The sequence below is a fragment of the Pomacea canaliculata genome, linkage group LG5, assembly GCF_003073045.1.
Source record: "Pomacea canaliculata isolate SZHN2017 linkage group LG5, ASM307304v1, whole genome shotgun sequence".
Classification (NCBI taxonomy): Eukaryota; Metazoa; Mollusca; class Gastropoda; order Architaenioglossa; family Ampullariidae; genus Pomacea; species Pomacea canaliculata.
Genome location: NC_037594.1, coordinates 6666231 through 6692006, shown reverse-complemented (window position 1 = coordinate 6692006; position 25776 = coordinate 6666231). Strand labels below are relative to the sequence as shown.

Here is a 25776-nt window from a genome sequence, read left to right as displayed (position 1 = left end):
CTGTTTGTCCTTTAAGATGAGTTTATTCGAGGGAAAAAAAGATAAAAGGCAGGATGACACGGTTAAAGGGATGACAGTCATTCAACAGGTATCAGCGCCCTGAACTCCCTGTGTTTCTCTTGGTACCACGTGATCTTCACACGTGTTTATCTACTTCAGTACATAGATAAAGTCGGAACTATAGGCCAACAGATTTAATTTTGACCATTTTCAAGGATCAGATAGACAGAAAAACAGTCGCTGACCCATGGACACTGCGCCAGTCAACTCCATGACGATGACAGTTTGTCATACACAGCATCAGTCTCACTTATCGAGGAAGACCCGTGTGGTCATAATTCAGGGGAACCCATGTTTATTGTTTTAAATAAATTACACAAATTTGACAAACATTTAAAGCATTCAGAAATATTAAACAAAGTCTTCGTGTAAATTTAAGGCCACATATACCTCAAAACAACTTCTTGGTTAAGGTATTGTTGTGAAATTAGCAGTAAGTATCGTAAAACTTACAAGAAAAAATAAATTTGCATGTCTCATGCTTCTATAAATACCTGTACAAGTAATAAAACAAAGTGAGGGTTTGGTTGAAAAATAATGCCATAAGTGGAAAGAAAAAAAAAAACCCAATGAAGTAGCCAATAAAATATTTATACATGAAGTTGTACATAAAAGTGAATGAATAAATCAGCACAAATGCTTTGCTTAAAAGCAGAGGCTTTAAAAGATTATTGAAAGATGCTGTTTGTAGTCCTGAAGGTTGTGTATCTTATTAACTAGTCTCAATAAAATTAGATGAATCAATTATAAGCAATTTTAACAATCCAAGATAAAACAGGAAGATGCAAAATCGTCCATAAGGATGGATAGATCACGTGACGAGGACGGAAACAAGGGAAGGAAGGACTGGAGCTACTTTGACCTGGCCAAGCAGTCGCTGGAGACGATGACGGCGGCAACGAAACACATAAACACTATTGCCACTGCTCCTATACTTCTGCACGACGGGCGGTTGTCGTCCACGCTGACGTAGCGGCGGCGCGATTTACACGTCGCGTTCCTCTGTACCGCGAGGCTTTGCGAGATGGCTTCTGCGTCAGGGATGAGGACAGACCGCGAGCTGCAGCGACAGGAACACATCCACGGCTTTGCAATGGTGGTGTTGATGCTGGTCACGTTCACCTCCGTCTCTGGGAGAAGGTCGGAGGTCACTGTCTGGGTGGCTTCCGATGACGTGTCGCCGAGGCTTGACTGAGACACAAATGAGGCCGAGGCTACAGCTGTCGTTGCTGATGCTATCAGTCCTGTTGTCGTTTCTGTCGTTACCGCTGTCGATGTGGGCGTCGATATTGTTTCCTGTGTTTTTTGCGTTGTTAGTGATGTTGCTGCTGTTGGAGTCGTTGCTATATGGCCTGCCGACTGATTAAACGTTGTTTTTTGTAATGTTGTTGATGTCGCTGTTGTATAGCCCGCCGTCTGTGTAGATGTTGTTTCTTGTGATAGTTGCACTGGCGATGCAGACGTGCCAGTGGGACTCTGGTTTGATGCATTTGTGGCCGAGGTGTCATTTGTCGTTGCCGTTGTTATCTGTACAGCCCTTATTTCTGTTGTCACTTTTTTAGATGTAGTTGTCGATGTAGTCTCCATCACCGGTGTCTTCTGCGTTGTTGATATTGTTGGAGTCGCTGTCGTACGGCCCACTGTGTGACTGTATGTTGTGTCTGCCACTGATGTTGCCGGCATTGACGCTACCTCTGTTGTCAGAAATGACGGTTTTGATGACGTGGTCGTTGTATCCTTTGTATGCAGCGGCGTTGTTCCCGGCTCCGGTGTCGTTGTCGTTGTCGTTGTCGTTGTTGGGGCTACTAAGTCATTTTCCTGCAAAATGACTAAAAAAAGGGAAACAAATGTCATACTATAAAGCCGCATCTCTGTAATTAAAAGATATCGAGTCTTTCACTTTTTTCTTCCTTTCTTTTTTATTAACACACCAACACTCTCTTACTCCACAACTCACTATTTCTCTCATTGACTCGTTCACTCACGCATTGACTCACACTCATGTCAATACAAGACTAGAAACCGCATTTAAAGACAAAGATTGGTGGGCGGACACACACACACAGGCAAACGAATTGACAAACAGACCTACAGGCAGGCAAACAGACAAGACAGATAGAAAGTTCTTATATAGCCTTGTCTGGTGTTGTTTCGGCCCATCTTATATTTCTTCCTTCAAAAAGGCAAAATTATACTGATGGTCATCATAAACAGCTGTGGATCTGCTAATTCCATGACAGTAAGAATGGAACAATTGTTACCGTATGCGCAAGTCCACCAATAAAATTGTGATCCTAGATCGGACGTCGAGCTGGAGAGAAGTTCAGGTGTAGATGCTGAATAAAGATAGCAGCTAAAAAACTGAAACTGTTTGAAGCAGTAACCAGAGCAAGTAGAGCCATGGGCACGCTGCTGGTTGCAAGAAGAACGACACGCACTTTCAGATGTGACATACGATGACGTGGACGTCAGTCCTCTGATGAAGACGCTCGTCTGTCTGATGTAACTACAAGGTCCTGGACAGAAAGCAAAACTAAATGAAGATAGTTTTTATGTATACATTTCTACACAGGGACATTAGATTGAAAGGTAACTGACAAAACTTGGAGAAGAATATTTCCCTGAGCTGAAGCTAGTCATAAGACAACAATGCAAAGTATAAGCCTTTAAAGCCATACTGTGTGTCATGCAGATGAAGGCGTGAGGACGGCTGCAGTCGTCCAGGTAGTGTGTCCCACTATCCAGGTCCAGAAGGCCGCACTGAAAGGTGTTTGAACCCAAGACAGTCACAGACGCAGTGACCACGGAGCCGTTGCCCCACACTGATGTCACATAGGGACCGCCAGTAAAGCTCACCCACAGTGGGTAGGTCTGGTTGACGAAGTAAGTGTCTTGGCTACTCGAATGAGAAAAAAAAACACCAATGGGAGAACTAACTCATCTAGTCTTGGGTTCTGAAGTTAATCGCTTTCTGTAAATAATACTGTACCATGGTTGACTGATTGACTGAAAACAGTTTCACGTAACAACTTCACTCTCGTTTAGTTAATTATTTCATACCTCCTACATTTTTTCGCTTTTTAACTTTAGTTTTGTTTAACTTTTTTTAAATATGTTTGCCTGCCGGTCTTTCTTTCTTGTCTTCTTTAACCTTCTTATCTTTTATTCTTTGTTTAATGTTTGTTGTCTATCGCTTTAATTAACTTTCTCTCTGTTTTATTTGATCGCAAGCATGATTGAAAGAATGCCTACTTGTATATCTTTCATTCACAAATTTTGTTTCCAAATGACTGTTGACAATGTCAGATTACAACGACAAGCAAATTACCATTGAACCATGCTCAAGAAGCTCGAGACGTGTGTCATGGTGTCGCACTGTCATGGTATCAACTAACAGTGTCACTGACACAGCGCCCAGTCTACTTACTATAGGTAGTTGATGATGCTCTGCAGCACATTTCTGTCACTGACAACTGCCGGACCAGCCAGTTCGTGACCCATGGCGTGACAGTGTGCTCGTGCCTGCTCCGCGGTGCGTGACAGTGTGACCACAGTGTAGACTGAAGACAGAAAACAAGATCGTCGTCGAACAAAAACAAAGGAACGACCTCGTGACATACCGATGGTTGGAATTGTTACTAGAATCGTACTGCAGACATACATGAGGGAGGAACCAGATGCTAGAAATGCTGGGTGTGGTGGTCTGAGACTAACACGTGAAATATTGAGTAGTGGAGACCAGTGCTCCTGTTAGGAAATGGGAAATAACTCTTGTGTGGCGCTGACGGCTTAATCGACAAAAGTTATTCCCCCTGATGTGGTCACTAACAGATATATGTACTCGATATTATTTCTCGACAAGAGCAAAGACTTGCCCTGAAAATTAACAGACAAAATCGAGGGGGGAAAAGGTCCAGGCGTCCGCTATGAAGCAGAATTTGTCCACTACGTAGTCATTTCATATTTCCTTTATTCGTTAGCTCGTTTTTTTCAACCTTTTCTTCTCGTCTGTATGTCATAGACATGAATGAATACATCGTATGTTGACACTATTCTTGTATTAAGATTAAGGAAGGCAAAAACGAGCTTGCTACTTCACATGAAATATTTTAATTTATTCAGACAATCCTGATGTAACACGTGTAGCCTGTTATTACACAGCATGATGATGTTACCTCTACCACTCTGATTCAAGCTGCAAGGTGAGGCCAATGGCTGTGCGTCATACTGCATCCAGTTCATCGGGTCTGTATTTCTCAAAGCTGAAAAACAGCAGTAAGAAGGGCAGTTAGATGGACGAAGATGTGGTTAATTAGATCATCTCTGATTAACCTACCAATCGACCCACATGTCGATTGAATTAATGTTTGACAGATTAGACGAGGAGTAAGTTTGAAACCTTGATCGCTGTTGTTCTTTTACCACTGTCCTCGTATTTAAAATGTCTTGTCTTTTTTCCCTCTTTTTCCTTTCTTTTACTTTTTTACTATTTCTCTTCTTTTTCCTTCGTCCACTTTTTCGTTTAAAAAAAATCTTAATAAAAATTATGCCTTTTTTCTTAGCCCATATTATTGTATCGCCGTCTACCTTCATAACATCGTTTGATGTGACAGTTAAACTGTGAGTTGTTGATCAGTTTGGATGAGTCATCGAAGAAGAATGGCGATGTTACATTGTACATGTAACACTCCTCAAGCGAGGGCGAGTGGGTGACGGCCCAGCAGTCGATGCCCTGTGCGTCACAAGCAGCCTTGCACCACGTGACGTTACTTCCTCTCACCAGGGTGTAGGGGACGCTGACACTCACGCTGGTGTTCGTTTTCGTCTCGTAGGAGCAGGAATCTGAAAGAGAGGACGTTCACATGACATCAATAACAATTCCATGATAGTCCTCATTTGTAAGACCTTACTTTATTTACAGTGTCTTGCTGTGTTTGGTATTTTCTAGTGAGGACAACTTACAGAGGACTCTTTGTCATTGCGCTTTTGTTTCTATGGATTGACTTTCAGGGGTTTTACGTCCCAGGGCCTTGGTTTGCTTCCAAGAGTATTGTTAGATGGCTTTTCTACAGGGAATAATATTTCAGAGGACACCGTCACCGGTGGCATAGCAGTGAGGATTGGATGCCCTGGGTTCAAATCTCGTCTCGGGCACACTGTTCTTTATATATGTGGCAGCAGGTCCAGCTACTTGGCCGTAATGTAACGTTAGTTTGCGTAAAACCAAATCCTCCTCCTCATCATCATCATCATCATCATCATCATCATCATCATCATGCTGAGGCCTGCTTCGATGGGTTCACACAGCCAATGCCACACAGACACCTCAAGAAACTACATTCTCATCCCTGGCATCCAGTGACAACAACATTTGCTGAAGTGGGAACAACGCCATTGCAAACAGCACACACAGCACTGGGAGTATAGGCAGCTCAAATCACCTCTGGGGACCTCGCACACGAACTGTTGCTGCGTGTTGCAGTCGCTGCTGCTGTAGTCGGTGCCTGTCACGGTTATGCAGCCGCCAGCCAGAGAGATGGTGTAGGAAAAGGATGTTGGCTTGGGGGCCAGCGAGCAGTTGCGAGGCCAGTAGTAGGGGTCAGCCTTGGCGTCGTCCACATTGTGCATGCCAATCATCACTGGGCTGCTCAGGAATCTGAAACACTCAGAAGGATGCTCACCAATGAGAACTCCAGACCACTGACAGACTGTACCTGCCAGTCGCACGTGAGGAAGACAGATGAATGGAATTAATTGACAGAGGGAAAATTTAAAAAGTTCCGAGCCTTACCCAAAAGGAGTTGCAGAAGCAAGACATTTTTTCACCATTTTTCTGTATGGTCCCCCTTGACATCAAAAAGGCGTTTAACTCATTTTAATCTCCATTTTCTTCTTTTGTTCTCTTTACTAATTTATTTGTTTATTTTGCAAAAGCATATTGTAGTAATAATTATTGATCACTAGTGTAAAACAATTGATTTTTACATGATTATCATCGTTATTATTATTATTATCGTCGTCGTCATCGTCGTCGTCGTCGTCGTCGTCGTCGTTGTTGTGGTTGTTGTTGTTGTTGTTGTTGTTGACGTTTATCGCACATTTCCCTACTTGACAATGAGCTCAACCTGCTTGAACAAAACTGCAGAACAAATAAATATAAACAGAAACAATTATTGTAGCACGGTTGCAAAGTTGAAAACACAAAAACAAAATAATAAGGAAGGGAGGAATAGATGGGAGGAAAAGGGCAGACGACCACCATCTTCTGGAAAGCGATGCCAGAACTTCAGACGCCTTGAAAGGTAATGTGAGAAGTTTCCCTATTTTTGTGCCTGATTCTCTAGCTTTTCACAAGATTTACATGACCAAAGCCGGTCGTTTGTCATCGCAAATGCTTTGTTAACAGCGCACTTTGTATGATATTAAAATCACACTGTGTATGGTATGAAAATATACAGTGCAAGGTAATAAAACACAACGAACAGAGATGTTTGAAATGTAAGTAGTTTTAACATGGGAATGACATTTGTATACTCCCATTTCTTGATTTCAAGAAAACAAAAACATTCACAGAGCGGCGGTCTTGTGCCAGCACCACAAAACAATTTCTCTTGTTGCCACTAGTTTCCATACCAACGCCAGTTTCATTTGTACTATGGCGCCCTTTCCGTTCAGCTGTGTACAAATTATTCATTTATTTATTTATCAATTATTCATTATCGTTATCACTTGCTTGTTCGCATAAATGATTTATTTCTAGCGGCACTTGAAGGTCTATATATAAATATATAAATGATAAAAATAATATATAATGAAAGACAAATTCTTTTACTATTTATATAACTTTCAATATATATATAGAAATGATATGTTTTTCTTACAAAGGCCAGCTTGAAGACTTCCAGAGTTGTAGAAAATGGAGGAATACGGTCGTTTTGTGGGAGGTATCCGGAGATGCAAGATCTCCCCCCATCATCTCACACACCATCTGTGCCTCGCTCCAAGTCTTGGTGTCGGTGACAAGAATTAATGTCGCGCTCGCCGGCTGCTCCACACACACTCCTGGACAGCAAAGACAGACAGCTGAGTGACAAGAGTGAGAGTGGATGACAGCAAAGACAAACAGCGGAGTGACAAGAGTGAGAGTGGATGACAGCAAAGACAAACAGCGGAGTGACAAGAGTGAGAGTGGATGACAGCAAAGACAAACAGCGGAGTGACAAGAGTGAGAGTGGATGACAGCAAAGACAAACAGCTGAGTGACAAGAGTGAGAGTGGATGACAGCAAAGACAAACAGCTGAGTGACAGGAGTGAGAGTGGATGACAGCAAAGACAAACAGCTGAGTGACAGGAGTGAGAGTGGATGACAGCAAAGACAAACAGCGGAGTGACAAGGTTGAGAGTGGATGACAGCAAAGGTGGGTGGTGTGGTAGGCTGCAATACATATATATATATAAGTACTCCTCGGGTTCTCTAACTGATGCAAAATGAAAGATCCGAAGAAAACTAATACATTTAAAAGTTTGTGTAAAAAACTGTAAAACTCCAAGTCTAAAATTGTAAATATATCACGCCACGCCATGATATCGGGGTAGGTGCCATTTCCATCCACCCACTACGTGGAGCTCGAGTTACTCTGAGGTGAGATGTTTTATTCAGTTAATAAGTCATTCTTTACTACTTCCCATTTTTTGCCAGGGTTGATTTAGTTGAAGTTTGGAGTATACTTCATTTATGAAACAAACACATTTCTGTCTTTATCAAAGACCTGTTTGGCTGAGTGTATGATTCAATCTAATGACACAGAAGGTTCAAGTGTTGCTCACAAGCAGACTACAGATGAACCAAAATGTTATTTTTTAGTAGTAGGAGCGGCAGACTGTTGATGGTCGGACTAATTACTGAAGTTCCTTCTCGTCTTAAGTTTAGAATGTGTAAAACTTGAGCCATGTGTTCCAGCTCTCTAACAGTTGAGCTAGATGGTGAAAAACTACAGACAAAAGAAATTGCTCCTCCTTTATCGCTTTTATTTATTGATTTATTGATTTTATTTACTTCTTTTTACATGTTTGTTTGTTCTTTCGTTCCTCTTTGCGTTGTATTTTTCTTCGTTTCTAGCCTTTACTTTTTTTCTTCCTTTTCTCTTTTGTATCTTGTTCTTCCTTCCTTTCTCTTTCTCCCTCCCTCCCAACTACCCTCTGTATCCAACATCTTTGTTTACTCAAATTACAAACTAAGAGCAGGATTTCGTACTCCTGAACAGATGCTCCATCAGTCCCGATCAGAATACAATGTTTTTGCAGCTACTTGTAAGCACTACTTAACAGGAGAAACTCATTTATTTTTCGTGTCTTCGGAGCTAACTCACTTTTTCCTTATCTTTTATTCTTTTCCGTCTTCAAAAGTTCAGACTATGGCCGTTTGACATGCTAAAGTTGTTCAAGTAACCATAGTTTCGCAAAAGCATTGGGTAGTCAGCTGCTTCCCTTTCCTTCGCACCTGATCTGTGTAGGACTGTTCAGAACGAAGCCCTGCACACTTGTCAGATAAAAGGTGTGCAATGCAAGAATCGATCTCTCCACCGACCCTTTGTTGTGTCGTCTGCCATGCACTTTACTGTGGGACAGTTACAGAAGCTCCACACGCGGAGGAACACAAGTTCTGAAACTGGGTTTCCTCTAGAAACCAAGGCCAGGCTACCTGATAGTCTTTTACACTCGTGTCACCCTAGTCATGATCGTTTCTATATAGAGAAAGGATTTGTAGAACACGATATAAGCTGTTCAGGCTTCTGTCAATCAAAATATGACAAAGACATGATTTGTTCTTAAAACTTGACTAAATTTGTTTAATGCCCGAGCTTTGTATATTTTCCAGACATTACCTGGGGTTACACATATTACTACAATTCCAACTATTCACAGTCTTTTCCCTTAAACTTGCTTTTCCTCATTCTTCTCGTTTTGTACTTACCAATACCAGAGAATGCTGTCAATAAACATAGCAACCAGTGTAGCATCTGCAAGACAAAACAGACAGATCTTACCACGCAGATATGAGTTTGCATTGTAAACACTTAAGTAGAATATTATTTGATAATATTAATGAATAGTTAACTAAATAAAAACTAGGTTTGACGACCTTAACTCATAGGGATAAATAAAGACTGAAAATCTATCGAAAATATGTCGCAATAGGTAATAAAACAAATTTGAATATCTTATGTGTTTCTCATGCTTGGACATGGGTCACTGATGTTGTATGCGGTAACCATTCTGATGGTCTTTCATCGAAGCACAAGGTTGGGTGTCTGGCTTACAGAATTATTACATCCAGTTCTTTTCAGTAAACCTTCGTGTTCATCATTCTACTTATCACCTTCTTTGGGTATGTCTACTTCTTGAACACACATACATTATTATATCACATCAACTCTTCCCGTTTTCGTTCAAATCCGTAGAATATCAATCTGGCAATATTGTGCAAACAATATCTATCGGAATATTTGTAAGTATATTGTGGTACGTGTTCCTATATTTTTCAGGTAAACATTTTAGTCTGATCATTCAGTGATGTGCACACGAATAAAAAGTGTATGTCGTCGTCGAGGTTGGAGCCTCTGAGTAACTGAGCGTTGGGACCAGAATATCTATATCTACATCTACGAGTGTGAATTTCAGAAGCATCGATCCTGAAATGAATCAAAATGTCTCGAAAGTGTTTATTAGTTATACGGTGAACATAAGATTCAAGCGAAGTATCAAATTTAAAAATTCTGTAAATCTGTCATTTCTAGATATGTGATCATGCCAGTTCCGTGAGAACCAGTCTTTGTACACTTGGAGAAACCGTTTAAAGAGATAAAAAGACGAAAAAAGAGAGATATCAAACAGACTTTAAAAGGGAAGAGAGCGGGTGGAGGAGCGAGAGAAGTAAACAGAGAGTTGTCAAAACTTAAAAAATTCTTTTTTATTTTGTGTTTTTTGTGTATCAGTATCGAGTGATGACAAAGGAGGCTTCATTCAGTTACTTAGGCTTCCAAGAAGAAAGCAGTGGAAATAAAAATAATGATGTTTAGCCGCTTGTCTCACCAGCACATCTTCAGAGAACAGAAACAGATGTTTAAGGAGACACTGCTTCTTACCTGTCGCTGGCAAGATGTCCGGACTTCGCCTCCTTTGTCCATCGCTCCTCCCGGCCACAACACCCCGAACTTGCTCCTTCGGATGTAAAGCTTATTGTATGTTGTCCCTTCTTGTTCTCACTTCTCGGCCCACACAGGTGAGAGAGAGAGAGTGTGTGTGTAGCTCGTCACACGAGTTAAAACATTGGCACTAATGTCGTGTGTGAAACTGAAAAAAGAAGACTAGGTTTCTTGTCTTTTTTTCTCCCTTTTTCTTTCTTTCTGCTGTTAGCTCAGTATTTGGTGCTGGGAAATGTAAAAGATAATATAAAACGTTCCTAATCACTTGTAAATCTTGTAATTTAAGTCTGTAGCTAAAAAACAAGCTTCATGATACTTCCATGACATCTCCGTCACAGAAGTGGATGCAGTTTTCTGGTTCCTATCTCGGCCGGTCCTGGGACTGAAGGCAAGAGCAGCACAGCCAGCGAGTTAGCATGTCCTCGGGCACAATGGTCGAGGTCTCTGCCCGCAACGGTGGCAACGACGGCGGTGACAGGTCCTCAGCGGGTCGTCAAACAGAAGTATATGAGATACAAGTGTGCATAGCCGTGTCCGTACCTACCCAACATTTCTGTCATGAAACCACCCGAAAGCTTGAACTTACTGTTAATCGTTTTGTTGTTTTCTGTCTTCTGGAATAGATTTCTCAATATCCTGAAACTTATCGACGGAGATGACTGGTGGTCAAAAAAACTTAAACCTCTTTAGCAGAAGCCAAGTGACGCAGAAGATGTCAAACCACTCATTGTCACGTGCATGCTGCTGACAGTCGGTCAATATGGCGTGCCAGCTGGGTACCAGCGCCCAGACGATAAGGCACCGGAAGTCGATTACCTGGGTGGACACCCTGCCGGTCTGTGATTGGTCCTATTGATCCACTTTTCCTCTTTTTTTAGGATAGACGATAATTCGTGTGTGACATGGGCTTTGATGTGGGCGCCATGTCTTCCCATAGTTCAGTACGGACGCATGCTGGTTTCCCAGAATAGCTTTTCTTTTGGAGACTCCAACCAAGTGGAAGTTCTGGTCCACACTTTCATAAATTTCAAGCCGTCGATCCATGTATATGTAAAAGGCGTATGGAGTTTCTTTAAGCATGTATTATTTAAAATATTAAAATAGATCAGCTTTCTCTGCTGAAAACGGTTCCGATACCCTTTTCTGGAAAGTGTTAAAAAGAGAATGGGCAAAGAAGGACGGGCAAGTGGTATAAAAGCATAGATCTTTAGCAGATCACGTGAGCTTCAGAAATTAAACATTAAATACTCATCGCTAAGGACAAACAACAAAACATAAGAAAGATGATATTCGCTGACACTCCAGACAACCACATCTTATTTCTGGGAGTATAAAGCGGGATGGGCTCCATTCATCATATCGATTCGTGGATCTCATTGGCCATCTCAGTACAATTACTACATCTTGTACAATGAATTGTAAAGGGGAACGAAGGCGGAAAAATCCTCAAACACAAAGAAACAGTTACATTCATCCAAGTATTCTTCCGTCTCGGGAACTCATTCTCGCCAGCTGGTAGACTGAGGAAAATTTCCTGCGTTAAACGGGAATTGAACCAGCACACTCAGTTCGAGCGTCCATTCTCTCACCACTCGACTATCCACTTCCCCAATCGAGAAGAGTTTTGTCAACAACAAAAAAAAAGTGTTCAGATTTTACAGAAAGAAACACTGTTAATCCATTTTCTTTCCATACGCCGCTCGTTGTTTGAGCTCTTGAGGAACAGGTCATTGTTATTTGAGGAAAAAGTGATTTTCGCTCTTTGTTAACTTGCATTGACATAGTCTTGGAACATGTGTCATCCTGACTGCTTATAAAAGAATCAGAAAAAATATAAAAAGCTAAGAAGGCAATCGTTAAAAATACCAAGAAAGCGTGTCATCAAGAAGTTTACCTGAGACCAACAGTAACGACTTCTTCAAGAACATTTTAAACTGTTAACGGATAAAATCTCAACACATTCTGCTGATGCCTTTAAAACTAAGCTAAAACTGTCACATGAAAATAGGAGTGGGACATTTTCATTATCTATCTTGTGTCTACAGCTCTCTTTACGGCTCGTGGCTTTTGTGTCTACATCTATCTTTTCACAGTACATGACGTGTCGATATTTACAGTGCGTCACGGTTGTTGTTGTTGTTGTTGTTGTTGTTGTTGTTGTTGTTGTTGTTGTTGTTGTTGTTGTTGTTGTTGTTGTTGTTGTTCTCTACACTCAGCTTCAAACATTCGTGTCTACAGAAATCTTTTCTGTTCGTCACGTTTTCTGCCTGAAGTTATCTTCACAGCACGTGACGTCTGTGTCTACAGGTATCTCCAGAGAACGTGACGTTTGTGCTGTCTGGTCACGTGCTTCTGCTGTTCTGGAATCTTCTGTTCAATCGGCAGAGTGATTCGCGCAATGCTGCTAATGGTATTGATTTCCTTCGTTAATTATGAATTTCACTATTTACAAATCATACTTAGTTTCAGCGAAGAAAAGTTTAATCTATCGATCCTTTTGTCTTGGCGACTGATTTTCTATTTTATTTTCTTTGTTTTAAGTTGCCGAGTGTATAGGCTGTTTGAAGGAATTATAAAATATCTACCGACAAGAAAATATTGATCTAAAGGGAGGCATGAACAAAGTAAGTAAAGCCCTCCGTGTTGTGAGAAAAACAAGTTGGTCTTCACGTGCGAAAGTAACGGGACCCGCTGGGGAGGGATCGTCACGAGTAGTTTTCATCCTGCATTTTTGCGGATTGGGATTCAGTCAGCACGAGATTCAGTCATCTGCATGTCTTTTATCCCTATACTTCCTGTGGATTAAGAGGACAATATTTTCAATCTCAGCTTGTGAGCAAATTAATCCTCCTTTGTTCCTTAGGAGAATATCGACATTCAGCAAACATGGGTCAACCATAATACTTACAATGTGAAACAGTCCGCAGAACAATATATACCAGTGGATATTTTCATTAGTTGTAGATGTGACAATATACTATTATCTATGACCAGTAGGCAGAGTAAAACTGTATATGTTCAACATGTACATTCACGCTCGTTGTTGGGTTGAAGGCAGGGATACGTTGAGTGGTTTAAATCTGTTGATATCTTATATCAGGAAGACATGTGATTCGTGCTATTATTTCTACACCTACTCACTTGTATCTGAATTATATAAGGGTGTAAACTACATTCTTTATGCCTAGAAGCACCAACACACAAGACATCTCTCATACTCAAACATCCACAGACCTTCTTGATGTTGGGTTCGGGTTTGGATAGTGCTCTCTCCCAGTTGTTGTTCCTTCTTCTTATGTTCAAGGAGGCCTGCCGCTCTCAGTAATGGATTCCAGATCATATCCGTTTAAGTGTTCCTATATGTCTAGACAACCATTTAGCTCTTCTGTCATTTATACTATATTTTTGTTCATACTGTAATCTCCCCTTTCATTTGTTCTGTTACCCTATCTTCAATTCGATTGTTTGTTTGTTTTAGAATTATTGTTAAATGAATACTATCTCTTGAGTATTATTTTCCTCTTGATCTTTTTCTTATTTTGTCGATATTCTATAATAATTATTAGAATTTGGGATTATGTTTACAAGTAGACATTTAGAATGCTACATTTAACTCCTTTTAGTGGGTGGGATGTCAGTCTGCTTCCCTTTTAACATTGGTTTTTTTAATATAAGTCTAGAATTTAAATGGTTTGTTACTATCTTTACAGTTAGTACACTGTGTCGTAGCCTTTAGTTTGATTAAGAAGGCTATTAGCGTTTAATGTAATTTGATATTTGATAGTTTTCTGTTTCTATGCTGTTGTGCACTCTAAAATCGCGTGCGAGGTCCTAAGTCCATGTAAGCAGATCCTTGCACATAGTCCTCTGAATAATTTATGGACCAAGTCACCAAAATTCACAAACAAACATAACAATCACAGACAAACACAACACAAGCGGGATATTAGTATCGGATACTGTCAGATGAAGCAATACTGAGCAAGAACACATCGAGTTGCAGGAACTACTTCTCTGGTTATCTAGTGTACGGCTCTCCACCGATCAATTTATACATCGATTTGTTTATCCTTCCATTCCTTCCAAGTGCGGATTTCTTGCCCACAAAAAGCATCCAGGCCACCGCCCTTTAGTTCACTTACTTCTCTTTATTCACGATTAAGGATCCAAGCTTTTCACAAGCGAGAGCTTTCGACCATTTGTGCCAACACAGGAAAGAGAGTGGCAATCAAGCTAATGGCGTATGGAAAAGACAAGTGTCCTCTGAAAATGTCTCCAGCTGTGAAGAATTGTCACGCTTTGCATATATTTACATAAATATAGTTAAATCACGATTTCGCTGTCTTTTGGGTTAAAGTAGTTTGTGTTATAACAACAAAAATGTTAAAGATTCAAAGGCTTTATTTGCTGAACGTGCGAGATTTTGGTGAAAGCTCGTGACTTCACGTTTGTACAAAGTAACGGATAATTTACATATGATTTCAATTCTTCAATTAGCTGAGGCCTTCGTGTTTCTTTGTACAATCATGAAATCAGTGGTGATGACCTCTTTCTGTGCATAGTGTAGTTTGTAGACATGTATCTCGAGAACAGAATGAAGGCGCTCACCCAGGTTTGGGGCAACATTCAGCTTTATCCAGCCATTAAAAAATACACCCTACCAGGAATTTAAGCTTCAGTCAGGAGTTAGTAATGTTTGGAGGAGTAGTACCATCGGTGAATAAGGTGAGGAGGAAATGTTAGTAAAGAGGTCAGTATTGTGTGACATTAGTCTCCAGACTGGGAACAGTAAACAACTGAGACAGCTTGGTCTTTGGTGGACATAGATGGTGGCTTAGATGATCTCTTGGGCATCATCTGTAGCCATGCTTATGCCTTAAAGGCAAACGGAAGTCTATCTTGGACGAGATTGCTAGTTCGGTGAACGACTAATTCTAGGTGAGTAATTGGTGACTTGGAAGATCTGTTCTACACATGTGTGATCGCTTTGTCTTCTCGTTCTTTCTGTCCAAAGTAAAAGTCTACGCGCTTTCGGACTTTCCAGAACTGGAGACTTTTTGTCCTCCATGCACATTCAAGCCTGAAGATAAACTAATTTGCACTTGCAGATCGGCTCAGCAGGAAATGAAAACTCTTTTGCCTGCTATTTACGCATTCAGATCGTGTCCACGCCCGGGAAAAGGCGCCGCACAATGGAGGCTCACCGATATGATGTGATTAGCGATGTGGCCTGAAAAATGTAGCCGCCTGGACTGTAACAAAACATCTTTTATCCTGTGATCATGAATTCAAACAATCGAAAGCTATGGTTCTTGCTTAAAAGTATTTCTATTCACACCAGGAACACTTTTTAATGCATTTTACAGCTTGAACCGTTTTTATTTCATAAAATTGCCTCAGCCACGTAAAGTCAATTTTGTGCTTTTTATGGCACTAACAGTAAATCTATGCTAAGCCTTGTTTTTTTTAAACAAAAATCTGCTTTATTTTTCTCTTCTTTCAGGTAGTCCTTCTTCTAATAGCAGGCTTGATATGTTTATGTCTGGCCGCACGTGTAACACACACACACACCGTTGCACCAGTTGTCGCAAACCAAAAGAAGGTAGTGACCGTCCCTATCTCTCAGAGGCTATGGCGACCGCTGATGTTGCCCAAGGCCTACAACACTCACCAAGCTCTTTCGATGTACTTCTCAATTCCACCCCACCCCTATGATTGTTTTGTCAGGCATTGTCGTTGCTGTTGTTGCGATCCTGACGCAGATATCTGTCGTGGAGCTGCCGTCCTATGAGAGGGTGGCTCCAAGTACTTCAAATCTCTTCAAGCCATACTCCATTCATGCAGATATCTTTCGCAAAATGCTATGACTTGTCAGTTCTGGTCTCATATGCGTTTGAGTTGTCTGTCAGTCTGTCAGTCTGTCTGTAAGGTCTTGCAGTTCCCTGCTGGTGCCTGCTGTCAGGTCGATATCGCCTGCAAGATGGAGGCTGCAAATCGGCCTTCCGCGATGGAAATAAAAGTTTGATGGTTATGGAAGTCCTCATGCATGATGTTTTCCAGAAAAATGTTTAACAGTATATGAGATAGGGAGCAACCTTGATGTGAAAGAAAGCTGCCGTTTGGTTATTCAGCAGTACTGCGATTGTTGAGTGGTTATACAGCGCCTCGATGGACGAGACCCTCTTCGACGCTGAATTTTTTTCGTATCACGTGCCATAGCCCCTCGTGCAAAACTCACTTAGAAGGCTTTTTAAAGTCTATGAAGTTGTGGTCAAAGTACCATGTATGGCCGAAAATGTTTGTCTATTCGGATTGCTGGTCTAAGGTGCGGGCCTTCCACCTACCAGTGACTGTTCCTTCTCTCAATATGTTTGTTTAACTCCATCCTTTGTAATTGTCAAAATTTTTTTTTAATCAGTGCCCTTCTCAGGTTGACAAACACTGATATTTTGCAATTGATACACCTTCAGAACTTCATCCGCTTTTGTGTTTAATGATGTGGTTCACCAGTCTGTTTGTGTTTGTCGCTTTACCTTTCTGCACTACCCTGCATGAATATAAATAAGTAGGTTTATTTTATCAGTTTGGTACCTAACTCCATATCAAATATCTAAGGACACAAAAGAAAACATCTACTCGGACAGGCACTCTTGAGCATACATATGAGAGGAAGAACGTGCCAGAATCAGTTGATGCGATAAAGTATCCTCATGTTTTGTATGCACACTCACTCGTATATACTTACAAACTGCAAGCGGATCCTTCTCACATACATGGGAAAATATCAACACCCACTGAAAAATAAACGTGCATACATAAATGAGAGTTTAAACTTTTTCTGGGAAGTTTGATTAAAGTGAGGTTTAAGAACCTTCAAGAACTTTCCAAATAAGCATAAAAGCCAATTCTACACAATATTCATCCACACACACACACCCAACCCTTCAGAAAAAAATCTGCTCTCCGATTTGTTCCAGACAGAATTTGAGACATTCGGCATCACGATGTTCTTAAAAACTCTTTAAGTCGTGTTTCCTGTTGAATGGGTAAATTGAGAAAAATAAGCAAATAAATCGTGTGCAGTCAAAATGTTCTCTCTCTCGCATTAGTTTACAATTCTGCCATAGACCATGCTGCTGACGTCGACAGGAAACACAAGCTTTCCCAGTTTCTATCATTTACACTTCTTGAAGTCTGGTGAAATCCTGCTTATTTTTCACAAAGCTATTCTCATGCCTGACAGACAACATTCACACACGCTCACTCACATTCCTATTCACTTTCTACCTTTGGAAAATTTACTGTGGTGTCTTCAGTACTTCTAAGTCCCATTGTAAATAATGTATACAACTTCAGTGTCCCTCCTTCTTCCCAATTAGCAGGCAGTCAAAGACAAAAAATAAGGACCAATAAACAAGATAGTGACTGTTTAAAAAAGTAATTATTATAATGGCTGAGAGAAATAGCCAAACCACGCTGAAATATTCTTTGCTGGTACTTTGACAAAATTTTTACAAGGAGGCTGCGTAGTAATTAAAAAAATACAAAGCAGAACATTTTTAATAAAGTCATAAAATGGCAGAATTGGATACAAGTGTTTTTGCATTTTAAAAAAATTTGGTGTTGGGACAGTTTTAACATTTGACAACATTATTGATAACTCGTTAAAAAAAATCAAAGAGGGAAGGACGCGTCGTATACAAGAATCATCCTGATGGTATAAAAACAAATTAATAACTTAATTACAGGTGAAACACATCTGAAATAGTATTATAGTCTGTGCTTATCTTGTATTCATTTCAAGACCACCCCGAATAGTTCAAGCGTTTTATTTAAACATATTTCGACGAAAATAGGCAAAAATTATATTCTCTGTAAATTGAAGTCTTGTGGGACACCGTTCATGAAATGTTGTCATCCTGCAAAACTCCAAAATCCTGCTCGAGCGTGGAAAAGTATTCGGTCTGGTCTTTAAAAGAAACCAGTGCAATCCGTGTGTCGAAATGAACTATGTGATTTCTTATGTCTCTGGGCCATGCTGATATCTGAGAACTTCCAACTATTACCTATTAGTTTACTTGAATAATGGACTACAGAAGCTGGAGTGTTTCTAGCAGGACATTCTGATGTCTCGACAAAAAAGCAAACTTCAAATTCTTTCTCTGTTACCTTCGGTGTTACTTTAAAGTTTAAATATCAGGTTGCCAAACGGCTTGAAGATGCTCAACCGAGTGAGAACCCCTCGTCTAGCAAGGTTAGACTGGGGAGGAGGGGACAGGGGAGAGCAGGATGGATGGAGGGAGGGGAGGAGAATACATGAGACGATTGGTGGAAAGCTGACAATGGGTGGGCGTACAAGAACATTAAATACTGGTCTTCTGGTTTGAATTCCTCACTAAGGAGGATCACACTGGCGAGCGACAGTCCCTCCTACATCCACTGTTTGGTCTTGTCGTGCCTTAGTAAAAGGTGAGGATACATTTCGTTCTCTTCCTATCGAGGATGCTTATTGCCAACCTCGTCATCGCTGGATATTGGTTCCGCAGTATGATTACGTACAGGCTTTGAATGTTCAAAGGATCTTTGCAAGCTAGAAGAATTATCAATATTCTGAGAAGTTACCACGAACTTATCTAGAAACATTTAAAGTCAAACGGATGTATTTAAAAGAAGAAGTCAGAAAAAATTTATCTTAAAATATGTGAGCTGCTTGTTAGCAGCAGCTTGTTTCCGTTTGAAAAATGTATTTTGTCCCTCAGGTGACATACACCATAAAATAAAATCAAATAGGTACTAAGGCAGTTTAATGAATACAACACATTTTTTTCGTCGTTCTTCTTTATAGATTTTCTTTCTTTCCGTTGCCTTTTATGGTTTCTTTTTTAACTTAAATCCAAGAACCCAACTCGAGACCGTGCTATGAAAGTATTAATCGTGAGAAAACATACGAGTTGAGTCTGTTTTAGCTGTGATATGAAATTTTTTATAGCGAAAAATAGTGAAAGTGCGAGACAAGGAATTATTATCGCAATTCGCAGATGATACAACATTGTGTCTGGAACGATGTGAAAAATTGTTCACAGAAAGTGTTAAAATTATCAACGTTTTTGCAAGAATGTCAGGTAAACAATGATAAAACCCAAGCTATATGGATAAGTAGTAAGAACTGCCAGGCAAGGTTCTGTGTGATATGAATTTTTGATGGGATCCAAGAAGCGGATAGCCGAGTGGTTAGGCGTCCGAACTGAGGGACGAGCTGGTTCGGTACCCGAATAGTGCAGCAGTCTTCCACCAGTCGATCCAGCTGGCGGGAATGGTGGGTATACCTGACGGGAGGGAGAGGAGATGGGCAACACCCTCACGAAAATCTGACCCCGAGAAAAGTGAGGTCACCCCAGCCCCCAACAACCTGAAAATGTTAGGGTACAACCTTTACTTATTCTGCTGGTGTGGGTGACATTGTAAGTTTATTATAATCGCCGGCTGAGGGTAAAACGACTTCTAGTAATGGGCCCCGCACCCACAGCCCAGGGACGAACACTGCGGTAACCAGTGTAGTGTCTTAATTTGTAACCTTGTGCGTAAATGAATAAATACATAAGGGAGACAACACTGGAACCTTTAGGACTTGTTCCTCCAACGATTACTTCCCTTTAAAGATTGAAAAAAGTCAACCAAACAGGTGTTTCCTTGTGTTAAAACCACATTCGTTGCCGGTTGCTATATATTTTATAAATATTTTTTCTGATTGTCAAACTTTTGACCTACATCCCGATCTGTGAGTTCTCCGTCCTTTACAGTTACAGTCTTTCAGTTGATTTTACTGCAAGATAACAAAATGTATATTTGTTAAAATGTACACCACGTAAATCTATTTTAAATGATCGATCTTGAAATGGAGTATCACAGATAGTTATTTTTATTGTAAAAAATTCATTTAATTTGGAGTACAAGAAGACATATGTATTGACAACGTGTTACACTTTATTATCTTGTTGGCAAAACATTTTGTGTATGCACATGGAAAAAACAATATAACTTCTTTCCATACTTTTTTGAGCATTGCATAGTACAGATATAACTTAGAAAGATATCATAGCATAGTAATAATTCTGACCTCTATGAGTTATTGTAGAAGTCGCACACTGAGTTATTAATATGAGAACAAGTAGCAGAAGCTGGGATGTCCTCACTAGTAATCTCCTCTACTCTCTCTTCTCCTACCTGATATTTTCTACCTCTACTCTGACGAGACAAAACCGTAAACAAAGAAGGAAGTAAAAAAAAAAAGGGCAAAGATGGAAAGAAAGAACACAATAAAAGAAAAAAAAAGAAATCGCATTGTTGCCTTTCTTGATACTTAACCAACGCAATCTAAAACATGTAACAAAGTGGAATTTATATTGTAGGACTCATTCCTTTTCCGTGTGAATTCATTCTAGATGTTTTACATTAACTAGTAAGGTTAAACTATAAGAAAGTAAAGAATTAAAGAAATTTAAAAAATGGAAACACAGGAACTACAATTTTATTACACGTTTTTGACATAACAATGCGTTTGAAGTGTTCTTAAAATGTGAAAGCTGTCCTTTCCTCCACCTTATCCCTCCTTCCTTTTTTTCTCTTCCACTCAAACTGTTTTGTGAAAGTGGCCCTTGTATGGGGTTTCTTAATTTTCTGAGTTATTCCATCCTTCCAATGACTTACGTGTTTGTGCAGACAGGATGATTGCGACGTATTTCTTGGGACTGCTGCTTCCGGTGACCTGCGTCGTGCATGCGCAGTGGGCACAGACGCTTGGATGGGGCGGTGCCGGCTTTGGCAAGAGGATAGTCAGTCCTTCTGTAACATCACAGCATCATTCCCGATACATCGCACAGACTGATCTGCGGAAACCCGATCCTCGTCAGTCGTTAGCGTCGTCTGACTTGTCTGACCCGACTTCCGACTATCAGCAGGACCAGTCTCTCATGAAACTACTCAGCAACATACTTCAGGTAGCTATGCAGAGAAGTTATGAATGCACTCTTAGAATTAAGGACCACGGTCAAAAGAAATTCTTTTTTAATTGTTGTTTAGGCCTCAACTGGATTTTTCAGACAACTGTCATGCCGATGTCAGCAGTCATTACAGTTGTAACTGTGCATAAGTAGGCGATTCAATGAGACACTTCGCCTTTTTGTTAATTATCTGCATCAAAGTATTAAATCATGTAAAAGAACTTTACGAATTAATGAAAAGTATCAATGAATCCACGATTAAATATGTGAAGGGTAAAAATGAAAGTTATAACCTCTACTGAGCTGTTGGTGGTTTAGCCCATGCATGGGTGATCATGTACAATATGTGATTATAGAGATTTATTCCAGTCACGAACTCGAGCAACTCTGGACTCGTCAAATCGGTCTGAAGTCGGTCCATAAATTGTTCATAGTCTATAGTTCAACAGACTAACTACAAGCTTCCAGCCTCTGTCGATATTCAACTGTTATTTCATTTCCTTTGCAGGAAGAAATGCATCGCATCAAGAAGTGTTTGAACTCGAACTCTGATGGTCCAGAGAACTGACATAACGAAGAGCCTCGTGTCGATGACAGGATGCGAGAAGTTTGATCGAGAGTACCACTGATATCTGGTGCTACCATCAAACACGACAGATTCTCCTGGCTAGAGGAAAAAAATCCCTTTCTGCTGTCAGGCTTCATGAAATCGACCTTTATCAAATTACTCAGTCATCGTATGTCATTAAAAATGTGTTTGCAAAATCGAGGTTGTATGTGTGTGGACGCGTGCGCACGTACGATGATGACCCTCGCACAAGACAGAGTAAACCAAGTTTATCTGTGATCGAAACCATTCGGTATGAGAAGAAAATCGAATATTGTAAAGGACCTGGATATAGATTACACTTTTAATGTAGGTAAGCTTTTGCTTCTAATCCACTCTCTCTCTCTTCACATTTCACACCCTTGGCGAGACTGTCATCGCACATGTTAAAGGTGGGAGAACAACTGAGCTGAAAGGCTTATTGACTGCTAAACGGCAAACAAACGGAGAAACAAATATAGAATTTAAGATGTAATGGCCAAAAGATGGAGTGGCCAGATGCAAAACCTAACAGCAGCAATAGAACAACACACATCACGCACATCAGTAATGAAACACAACGCAGGGATTTGTGATTTTAAAAAAAAATGATCATATCACATCATTTATACAAGAGGCACCAGGCACAATTATGTTGTAGACACAAAATGCTAAATATACTGTACACATCTAAACAGCATACGACTGTCTCAAACAACTGGTCAATGTGGAGAGCTGTACACGATCACTTGTAAGAAAACCAATATCGCCTATGCAATCAGCCCTCTGGGATTAGTTACAAAATGGCCTTTCTGAACGAGCAGGTCATTCAGTCATGTTTTCTAACCAATGTATGGCTTTCTTGGCAGCAACTGCCTCCCAAGGGTGTGGCACGAGCTTCTAATGCTTCACCTTGGACTAGAGTTAGTTCAACCTTGTCCTTCCCAACTTGTTTTCAATCAATAAGCAAGCGACTTAATCAACAAGCTACCCCAATGAATGGACCCTCATTTGTTTAGTTTACAAAATAAAAAAAGTTGGAAGAATGAATTATTAATAATAATAAAGTTAATTTATATAGCGCTTTATCCCACTAGTGATATGTCAGCCAGTAAGCGCAGACGTCTGCTAAGCACAACTCTCCTCCCCACCCTCATTAATCCAGAGCTTCTGCCACAGAAACGTTTCGCAAAAGCTGTAGACAATAAAGCGGCCAAAAAAAAAAACATCACCACCATCTTTAAACCTGAGTGGATGCAAGTTCCAACTTCTTGCCAGTAAGCTTACTAACAAATGCCTTCTACTCGCCGCGCGCAGTCCAGTTGGATCTGACCACACATCTCCCCATGCAGTTGTTTGCAGGTATGTTAACAGTCCTAGGTGAAACATTACAAGAAACAACAGTACAGGCCAAAACTTTTAGAGATCATCACAAGTTGGCGATAGTCTGTCCCTTTTTTAATTACAAATATCTACAAAGACGCAGAGATGGGGAGTTGATGATGTACATGGACTGATGACAGAAAAACTACACTAACATGATGTACACAGATCAACCACCACTGATACCATGAGTTGTCTTGAAAACAATAGTAGACCAAACCGAAAACATTTGTATGTTGATAAATTTAGCACCATTTCTTTCAGCATTTTAACAGCAACAATTGAAACAACTTCCCGCAATGTAAAATAAAAAATAACTGTGCTTCTGCCGCGACATACACAGCCGCAAAAAAAGCATTGTGCGTTTGTTCAACATCAACGTTGCTAACGCGTTTTCACATTCTGGGCATCTTTACACTTACTCCAGTCACTATCACATCAAAAAAAATATCATGCACATTCTGATCCAAAAACTTTACAGTGTTATGGCCATCCAGGTCACCGTCCTTTCTGTCCTATGTCTAGAGCACAGTTATGAACACGCATGTCTTCACGAGCTAAACATCACTACCTGTCCTACTACAAGAATTCACTAAAATCCACCATCAAGGGGAAAATAAAACGGCGCTGCCTATAAGTCTCCAGATTTTGTTCCTGTATTGGACGCCTGCACTTCAGGTCTGTGCACTTAGCATGAAAGTTAGCAAATGAAGTCACATGACGTGGCTTTACGGTCGAGTTAGTCGACAGTTACCGGAGACACACATGTGCAATCTCATTTCCGACATGAAAAAAGGCTGCACCGACATTTGTTGACTTGCAACTGAGCAAAAAATCTGATTAGCTGCTTTTGTAGTCACAGGAAGCAGGGGAACCGCTTTACTATAGAAGGGAAGTGTGGGGTGCTTTCCAGCCTTGCGGCGATTGCCTACCTCAAAAACATGTGCAGTAAGAAATACTAGGCGGTGTCTGCAAACTAGTCCTCTTCTTGTCTGCTCTAGTCGATTTTTGGCACAGCTTCCAAACAATCCTAACCACTATTTTATTCCCTTTAAGACCGCCGCCCATTGTTCGCTACTGCGCATGCTGCTTGGGTCATGCAAGTGTCGCAAGGCAACAAAGCCCACTTTCTAAAGTCCAGCGGATATCGACAAATGTGAAATGCATGGCATGCTTAGAAATAAACTGAGCCGAACTCACACGAAGTCAGATAAAACATGAGATAAAAGACTAATCCAACCGTCTGCAAAAAAAAAAAAAAAATGCTAATTTTACAGACACTGGATCGACTAATGTGTATTGATACAGAATTTTGCTACACGGGTGAGAAGCTTTTTGGGAAAATCTCTCGGTTAAAGCGAGATCTTTGTTCCAGACGATTTTATGACCGCTGTTTAGCTTAGCTGAACTGTAAGAGTACAGCAAAACAACAATGTGTAAATGTGGCAAGAATCGGTATAAACGGCGACAGGATCAAAAGCATTGTTTTCACTAAATCGATACAGATAGACTTGTTTTTTAACTAATAATTTTTGTTAAATACTTGCGACGTCGGATTGCTGAAGCAGCTGCTAGATGTTTTGATAATGGTAATGGCAAGCAACAAGCATTAGAAATGCCAACTACTAGCTCTGACTAAAAAAAAAAAAAAAAAAAAAACGCCGGAAATTTCCCGGATACAATTGTTGCTCTATGACAAAAGCCTTTACATAATATTAGAATACCTCTTATCGGTTACTGAGATGTTTCACCCACCCGCTCGCAAAGAACATCCATTTTCCCAATCCAATCCACAAGCACACAGTGGAAGACGCTGATTGGTCGCCATCTGCAAATAGTTACTACTCCTGCTTAGTACCATCCTTCTGGGTGCCCACAGGGCAAACCAAAAAGCTAAAATAACATTTGCATATTTTGTACATTGGGCAAAAGCAAACCAAAATAAATTTCCAAAAAAAGTTGACTGTCTACATTTTCTTTTTTCAGCCTTACAAGAACTGCTTCATGGTATGTGCAGATATGAGCAATCCTTAAGACCATTATTAACTGGGCAAAGTCTTGAAGTATCCAATCTTAAGATCACATTCTAAAGGCCACTTGTATTGACAAGCAATTCTTAACTTGGTATGCCCACCTAAGCACCAATCGCCTAAATGTTCACCCCTAAACCCACTGACTTCCTGTGTCCTTCACACATAAACTAGGTCAAATTTTCACCATTTGTCGAGTTAAGAACGAGCTTAAGTACCAAGAAAAAAAAACAACCAATAGACAAAAAGGCAGTGTACATTTTTGAAATGTTAAAAGAAAGTTTTCATTTTGTAAATAACAACAAATGTATATCTGTATCAATTTTTCTCATACTCATAAGTGATAAAATGGAATTTTAATGTGGTTCTACAAAATATAATGGCTTATTTGGTTTCAATTTTCAATTTCTGTTGTAATATCAGAGAAATTTAAGTTATTACTCATCACAAGAATTCAAAACATAACTGCTAATTTTTGAAAACACATTTTAAGTATTTTATACTAAGTGAT

The 25776-nt window shown here is 40.2% G+C and overlaps 1 protein-coding gene and 1 long non-coding RNA gene across 2 annotated transcripts; one reads left to right on the top strand and one right to left on the bottom strand.

The window, feature by feature from the left end:
• Positions 1 to 348: 348 nt before the first annotated feature.
• LOC112564491 (serine-rich adhesin for platelets-like) lies at positions 349 to 11078 on the bottom strand. Its single transcript, XM_025239340.1, has 10 exons — positions 10207 to 11078; positions 9036 to 9081; positions 6942 to 7122; positions 5502 to 5716; positions 4648 to 4902; positions 4236 to 4322; positions 3488 to 3620; positions 2739 to 2956; positions 2322 to 2576; positions 349 to 1889 (listed from the first exon to the last, which is right to left on the bottom strand). Exons 1-10 carry the CDS (start codon positions 10246 to 10248, stop codon positions 913 to 915), a joined length of 2409 nt encoding a protein of 802 aa, XP_025095125.1. The 5' UTR covers positions 10249 to 11078; the 3' UTR covers positions 349 to 912.
• Positions 11079 to 18582: 7504 nt separating this feature from the next.
• Positions 18583 to 23374, top strand: LOC112564546. Its single transcript, XR_003099240.1, has 3 exons — positions 18583 to 18735; positions 20986 to 21263; positions 21775 to 23374. It is a non-coding gene; the product is annotated as an uncharacterized LOC112564546 (long non-coding RNA).
• The last annotated feature ends 2402 nt before the right edge of the window (positions 23375 to 25776 follow it).

Coding starts and splice junctions, on each gene's coding strand:
- LOC112564491 (XM_025239340.1), bottom strand. CDS start 10,248: ATGGACAAAGGAGGCGAAGTCCGGACATCTTGCCAGCGACAG. Junction 5,717..6,941: donor AAGTCTTCAAGCTGGCCTTT/GTAAGAAAAACA, acceptor TGAGTGTTTCAG/ATTCCTGAGCAGCCCAGTGA. Junction 2,957..3,487: donor AGCATCATCAACTACCTATA/GTAAGTAGACTG, acceptor TCATTCGAGTAG/CCAAGACACTTACTTCGTCA.